This window comes from Octodon degus, unplaced genomic scaffold (genome assembly GCF_000260255.1).
Source record: "Octodon degus isolate 3935 unplaced genomic scaffold, OctDeg1.0 scaffold00225, whole genome shotgun sequence".
NCBI classification, from domain to species: Eukaryota; Metazoa; Chordata; class Mammalia; order Rodentia; family Octodontidae; genus Octodon; species Octodon degus.
This window is the reverse complement of record NW_004524801.1, coordinates 981,499-989,211: the sequence shown is the minus strand read 5'-3', so window position 1 is coordinate 989,211 and position 7,713 is coordinate 981,499. Positions and strand designations below refer to the sequence as shown.

Sequence of the window (7,713 nt, the reverse complement as noted above, 5' to 3'; positions counted from 1 at the left end):
TGGAGTAGGGGGGAGAGACAGCTCTCCCACACACTCACCAGGCCTGGACTAGGACTGGATCTGGGGATTCCCAGAATGCGACAGAAATTCCTACTCTGTGGGCGGGGCATGGGGTGGTACTACGGAGTGATGGGGGCATCCCAAGAGGGTGAAAGAGGGTGTCACCCATGCTGCGCCAGGGCTGGGACCAGTAGGTCATGCCAGCACAGGGTAGCCAGAAGCTCTTCCACCTACTCACCGGGCCTGGGCTAGGTCTGGGTCCTATGATTCTTGATACATAGTCAAGAATATCAAAAACATCGTCACTCATGTAGAAAGTATATTCTGTAGGTGAAGCCACAGAAGTAAAATAACTAAAATCAAGAGTTTGATTTCATGACACATCATTTTTTGCCAGGTCCTTCTATGAGAACATGTTAAACAAAAGCACTAAGTTGCTGGTATAGTGGTACATCTCTGTAATCCCAGCACTCAGGAGGCTGGGTCAGGAGGATGCTACAAGTTGAAGGCACCACAGTACATAGTGAGACCCAGTCTCTAAAAACTAAGCACTACACGATGAAGGCCTAATAGGGAATCTTGCCTGGGTGCAGTTTGTTAGCCAGGCAGGTTTCAGGTTTGCCTGGAAAGTGCTGTGGTCTAGACCTCAGGCTTTAAAGTTAAGAGGCCTCAGGGTGAATTGTTGGAAAGCTGGAATGGATTTGCACTTATAAGGCTTAGCACTCTCAAAATACTTAGTAAATATTATTTTACTCTTTTACTCCTGAGTTTTGAATATCATTCCTGAGTACTGTTCTAAACTAGCTAGTTACAACAGCTAATCTTCTTGGTCAAGCAAGAAAAAAATTATTTCTTGGTTGGGTTGGGTTAGTTTGGGTTGGTTTGGTTTGGGTTGGGTTGGATTGGGTTGGGATTTTTGAAACAGGGTCTCACCATGCAGTCCAGGCTAGCCTCAAACTCATGGTAATCTTCCTGCCTCAGTCTCCTGAGTGCTGACATTATAGCTGTGTGCCACAATGCTCAGCTATTTCTGACTTGTGCTTCTGGGTATCTGTGGATTGGATACAGCATTTTGTATTATTTCAAAATAAAATGTCCATGACCCACCGCCTTTATCATCCAGCCTCTTCCAAGCCATCCTACATTCTGTCCTACCAGCACTATGCACCTTTCTGAGGTGCACTTTGAGAACTCACCAGAAAAGTTTTAAAATATATAAACTTATCTGGAATGGTGGTCCATGCCTATAATTCAGCACTTGAGGAGCTAAGGCAGCTGTGAGTTCAGAGGTAGCCTGGGCTACATGGCTGTCTCAAACGGGGAAAAAAAAAAAGAAAGATGAACTCACTAATGGTTTCCATCTGTGACTTTCTAATGTCGTTGGTATGTTCTAGGCTGATTTTTTAAATCTTTGTGTTAAAATTTATTATAGTAGGGGGCTAGGGAGATGGCTCAGTGGAATAAGCACTTCCCTGGCAAGTGCAAAAGGGCCTGAGTTCAATCCTTTGTTCTAAAAAAAAATTATTATTATTATTATTATTATTATTATTATAAATAATCCTTTTCTGCTCCTTCTCTTTTTTAAATTAGTATTTCTCTGAACAATCACTTGGAAATCTTCTACTTCCCACTTCTGAGGAACAAACTGAAAAATGTTTCATAATTGAAAATACACAAAGGGTTATCATAGCAGAGGAGACTGAGGAAACTGATGAAGACTGCAAGTACAATACCCAGACTAGTCAAGATTCAGGAAACTATTCTAATGGAGAGGAAAGTCTGGAAAGTCAAATAAGTGAAGTACTTTTGCAACTGAAAGTCCTGTCTGTGGGAAGGACCTCCCAAGATCTCAGTTGCCCTGGGGAGATTGCCCTAGGCCTGAGCTGTCAAGGACTATGCCAAGGCTATTCTCTTGTAGAGGAAGGAAGACCAGCTGCAGGTCACAGATCCTGATGGTACAGGTAAGCACCAGTCTCACAGTGTAGTCAGAGGGATCTGGAACAAAGTGTTTCACCTTCTCATCAGTGGGCTATCTCTGACGAGTCAACTCTGAGCACGGCCACCATCCTTCCAGTGATGGCTTCAACACCACTTGCTATGTTCTGTGGCTACAGTGAGTATGTGGGCTCCTTCAGGTAATTCTGTCACACAGCTGCTGGTTTTTTTTGTTCTCCATTCCTGAGACTCTGTGTCATTTTGTAGGAGACACTTAGGATAGCTGGTCCTTTATTAACATTGAGGTGGGCCCCTGAGAAATTTATTTTGAAAAATCTGAGTATCATCATCAACTTGGTTATCTGCTAAGCAGCCACAGATGCTGGGAAAGTGATAATTAAAAATGTGAGAACAAGGGCTGGCCAGATAGCCCAGAAGACTGAAGTGCCTGCTTAGGCAGAGTACAGTGGCCAGAGTTCAATCCCCAGTGTGCTGTGCCAGCCTGGCTGTGCCCCTGGGGTGTAATGAGACTTTGATTGAGACTGGACATGGTGGCATGCAGCTATAATCCCAGTGATTGGGAGGCTGAAAACTGGAGGATCACTACAAGTCTGAGCTGTGTAGTGAGACCCTGTAGACCCTGTACTAAATGCATTTTTTTAAAAAAAAATGTGAGAACAGGGCCTAGGGACTTAGCTCAGTGGTACAGTGCCTGCCTGGCAAGTGTGAGGTTCTCAGTTCATTTCCCAATACCCTCCCCCAAATTTTTTTTTAAATGTGAGAACATTGGCTACTATAACACAGATACCTGTTTATGTTGTTAGGTAATGTTTTCCTGTATGTTAGCATTTCCTGATTCATAACTTACTAGAATAATAGTTTCTGATCAGAATTTTGAGTCTCTGAGTTCCTAGAGGTAACAATCTTAATAAAGAAGCCATTGTTCCATTTGTTATAACCAGAACGTGTACTGATTAGGTGCAGTATACTTAGGAAGTGGTCAAAGGACCAGAAAGTTCCCATTGTAGAAGACATTAGACTCACAAGGAAAGACAAGTGAATTTAATGAAAAAATAAGAATAATGTGCAAAATCTTTTTAACCCACTGTGTTTTTTATGGCTTATCTGTGTCCTTTAATACCAGGCCACCAGGTGTGGTGGCACATGCCTATAATCTCAGCACTCAGGACACTGAGGCAGAAGAATTGCCACAAGTTCAAGGCAGCCTGAGCTACATAGCAAGACCCTGTCTCTAAAAAACAAAAGGAAAAAAAAGATATCTGGCCAATTTCTCCCCACTGTCTAGCGCTATTCAGATGTCCCTTTTGCTCTACTTGCATGTACCTGAGAAAATGTAGATGACCATCCCACCCAAAGGCATATCTCTTTTGTCTCTCTGCCTGAGGTATTTGACTAAAGAGCAGTTCCTCAGCTGAAGGCTGCCACACACTGTGATGGCTCTGTCATCCTGGAAGAGGCCTCAGACCAGGAAAAGGTGTTGGCCCCTGAGGGCATTGCTTCAGTGATCCAGCCTAGCACTTGCTACATTCCAGTGGGTAGCCTAAAACCAGAATCTTGTAGGGTGTGGAGAAGGAAAACTGGCACAGTCATAGTGAAAGATACCAGTGAAACTGGTAGATCCCGAAGCTGTGGGAATGCAAGTGTTCAACTGTAGACCCACCATGGTTTTCAGCGAACCTGATGGCAATAGAATGGGAAGGACGTTCAGTTTTACCTTGTCTTTGACGTTCCTGTCCCTCCTTTATGGTGCTCTTTAAAAGGATATGTTACTTAGCTTTAAAGTGTACTTTTTCTGTTTGGTTTTTTTTTTTTTTTTTTAAAGAAATACTATGCAAAATAAAAGAGAACAAAAAAAAGAAAAAGAAATACTATGCATTTAGGGACATCAGTAAACTGCCTGAAAATTATAATGCTGGTAGCTGTTGGGCAGGCTGAATGTTCTGAGAATTTTGTGAAAGACATACCAAGGAGTGTTAATATTTAATAGTGACACAGGCCTGTAAACAGGTATAAAGATACACACATGCTTATACTTAGGATGTGGGCCTTCATCCAGTAGCATGGCCATAAAAGTACTTATTAATACAGATTCTGATTAGAAATGCTGCTCATAACTATGAACTTTTATGTGTATGACCAGAAATTTGCAACCTGTGAAACAATTGGTTTAAAACTATAATTTAGGACAGGCATAATGGTGTACATACCAGTAGTCTCAGCTGTTCTGGCAGCTGAATCAGGAAGAGCATTTAAGCCCACAAGTTCACAACTGGCAAGGAAAACATAACATGATCCTTAAAAAAAAATCTAGAGCTGAAGCTCAGTGGCAGAGTGCTTTCCTAGCATGCACAAAGCCCTGAGCTCAATCCTCATTTTGGAGGATGGGGGGGGGGGAATATATATATATATATATATGTTTACCCCAAAAAAGGTTGTGACATGAAAAGCAGCCTCCACTGTTGTTTAGGAGTTGAGGTTTATGGATGTTTCCACAACCTGTGACTACCTAATGTTGTGTTTGATATCTGTCTGTTTCCTGGAGCACAAATTCTGTGAGGGCAGGGACCCCCTTGATCATCCCTTGTCCCCAGGGCTACTACACCTAGAAGGTGCTCAAAAAGTCAAGATGAATGAGTGGGATCAGCGATGGGCACCAGGTGTGGTTTTCTGATAATGTGTGTTTGTTTGTTTGAATTATTGGAGGACATAACCAACTTTTCAATGTTTCAGTGCAGCATATTTGTGTCTTGTTTGATTTGTATTTTCATCGTAAATTTTTAGTATTATAAACAATTTTTATAATAAACATTGGGCCCAAAATTCTTTGGTTTTGGTGTATTTTTTAACTACACTTGAACCTAATTTTTATGTGCCAAAGATGCTTCCTGCCTTTAAAAAGATACTCATGAAACCAGACATGGAGGTGCATGCCTGTAATCTCAGCATTTGAGAGGATGAGGCAGGAGGATAAGGGAAAGCTTGAGGCCAGCCTGAACTACATAGCCAGACCCTGTCTCAAAAAAACAAACTAACTAAAAAAAGATACTTTCAAAGTCAGTGAGGACTCAGGACCTAAGAGAACCTCTGCTGTGACATCCTATAACTAAGTGGTATCCCAAACTTTCTGAGCAAGGAGATTATGGGGCCACAGAAGAAAGTGATCAGTGATGCATAGTGCACCTAAGGAGAGTCACTTAGAGAGAAAAAAATTCTCTCAGGCTTTCACAGAGCAGATGGTCAAGCAATGGCCATGACAGCTGACATCTGACAAAAGATCCACTAGATGCTATGCATGGTTCCAGAGTAAATCCTGAAGAGATTTGACTGACCTTCCCAGATAGCAAAAGTTACATTTTTAGTTGTATAGGTCTTGCTTTAACCAGGTCTTAACCATCCAGCAGAAAAGTATAACCATGAGGTATAAAAAGTAAAGCTATATTAATATTCTGAGCTGTGAAAGGATAAAGTCAGCAACCTCTAACAGTTGCTAGTTGTGGTGATAACTCACTACTATTATGGACTATTGGACTATATTGGGTTATTTTGCTGAATGCAAGTACCTATAATATTTGGACTGGCATCAAGTATGAAAAGGTCCTTTAAAGACTTCTCCAAATATAGCTTCTCTAACAGTAATGGAACACCCATCTCTGACAAAATAAAATGAAAAGGGGGGATATAAATAAAGGACCATTTTGTAGTGAAAAAAATGTATATACAAAATATTTAAGATAGATATACAGCTGCTTTCTCTTCAATGAGAAGAAAGGTTTGTATTAATACTGTTTAGACAAGATATCACGTCTGCATCTTGTCCTCTGAATAACTACTAGGAAGACAACACTATGTGATGTATTAATTATTGTAACTGTCCTACTAACCTATTTTGAAACTGTTTCATTGCTATTTTACCTTTTTTTCTCATTAAATGAATAAAATTAAAAAAAAAAAAAAAAGATACTTCCAGGAACATGATGAAATGGTGAAGAGCAACAAATCAACCTCTCTAAGATTCAAAGTCCAAGCACTGGAGTATAGCAGTTTGGGGAAGAGAACAAGGAGGGAGGTTGAACCCTGGGACTCAGCAAGGATTTGAAGAAACCACTGGAGCCTTTGGGGAAAGAGAGAAGAGAGGTACCACAGTACAGAAGAAGAAGGTAGCAAATAGTGCTTTCTCCCTAATTCCCTGCTCTCAGTGTGAGAGAGGAGGCTTGAATCTGCAGAGGCACAATGATAGTGACTCCAGAGGCCTCTAAGGAGAGATGCACCAGTGAAATGGAGCAGTGGATGTGGGCTACAGCAGCTGATAAGGGACATCAGTCCAAACATCCCCAGGAAAAGATGATTGGCTAGACACTATTTTGAGGAGGGGACAGCTAAACCTGAGAGAGGATGCTGTTTTGGGATGGGAACAACTTAGCCTGAGACTCAGACTAGCCATGGGCTAGCTTCATCTTAGGGCACTCAGTGTCAGGCTGAGGCACAGACTTGGAAGGAAAGTGGCTTTCAGTAGTTAAGGTAAAGCTGGCAAAATACACCTCGAGTGTTGTAGGCTGACCAACTTAGGTCCCAACCTCACAGCTACAGACTTGGATCAGTCTTCTATGGAGTTGAAATTCCAGGATTTATAGATTTTTCAAGAACCCCATCTTACTTCTACTGCAGGCTTACTAAGATCACCCAGCATGGATCTGTGCTCTGTCTCCCTCCTGTCTACCAGCAACAGCAGAAATGCACCAAGTAGTGGAGATTAGCACAAAAATAACTCTCCAAAAGATAACTGCAAGCTTGAAATTAGAGAAATTCTCTCATATTGTTTTTTCTTTCTTCTTTTTCACTTGTTTGTTTTTTCATAAGTGTGACAATTGTTTTCAGCTTTTTTAAATTTTGTTTTATTCTTGTTTTCATTTCTTTCTTTCCCTCCTTTCTCAGCTTCCCAAAGTTTGAGTAATCCTCCTTTGTACTTTATCCTAGCTTCTAATCTCTGGCTCTTCTATTTTTCTGATATTTTTTCTCTTATCCTTTTTCAATTTTCTCCCCTAAGGGCAAAATTGTTCTATTGAGGGTATATTTACTTTACAAATTTTCTGGTTTGTTTTATTTTTGTTATATAACTAGAAATCATGTTCCTATGATTTACTGTGGCAAATTAAATTATCAGATTGTCATTTTCTAGGTTGTGCTAGATATGTCTCATACTGATTGCACTATTTTATCTAAGGTGACATAGTTGTGATCAGTTGTTCATCCTTATAAGCTAATACTGAAATTATCTGAGGGACATTAAAAAACCCACCATAATCCAGTTCTTTAGTACTAAGAAAAAAAAGTCCATCCATATTGGATGGTAGGCCCAATAAACAGTAACTTCTCATCCCAGTAAATTGAAGAGGTAAGATCTTGGGACAAAGCCAAAAGCCAAAAGCCAGCTACACATAGAAATCATATCTGAAAAGCAGTTATTTCTTAAGGAAGTCTCAATACTAGTAATAAAGCTACTTTCTATAGGTAGTTTACAAGCATTAACACGGAAAACTAATTTTTTAAAAATTACCTTTTTTTAGATTATTGTTCAGCTGGGCTCGGTCGGGCGCTGCCTCCGTCGGCTTTGGGGTGTGAGTTTGTCCCTCACTCTACGCGGCTGACGGCCACGGCGGTAGCGGGCGGGGCCTGGCGTTTGGAGGCTAAGCGGTGCCGGTGCCGGGTGCGGGGCGCAGAGGAGGAGCAGTAGCAGGAGGAGGAGCCGCGTGCCCTGGC

At 41.2% G+C, this 7,713-nt stretch overlaps 1 protein-coding gene across 2 annotated transcripts in view; it reads left to right on the top strand.

Annotated features, from left to right (window-relative positions):
- The window catches only part of Ifnar1 (interferon alpha and beta receptor subunit 1), a 30,717-nt gene extending 25,953 nt beyond the window's left edge, over positions 1–4,764 (top strand). The window contains exons 11-12 of one of the 2 annotated variants that reach the window (XM_023705594.1): positions 1,591–1,961; positions 4,497–4,764. In XM_023705594.1, coding sequence (XP_023561362.1) covers positions 1,591–1,953 — 363 coding nt within the window. In that variant the 3' untranslated portion in view covers positions 1,954–1,961; positions 4,497–4,764. Of the gene's footprint in view, positions 1–1,590; positions 2,422–4,496 lie in introns of those variants that run through there. The other variant, XM_023705593.1, reaches the window with a different exon arrangement.
- Positions 4,765–7,713: the final 2,949 nt, after the last annotated feature.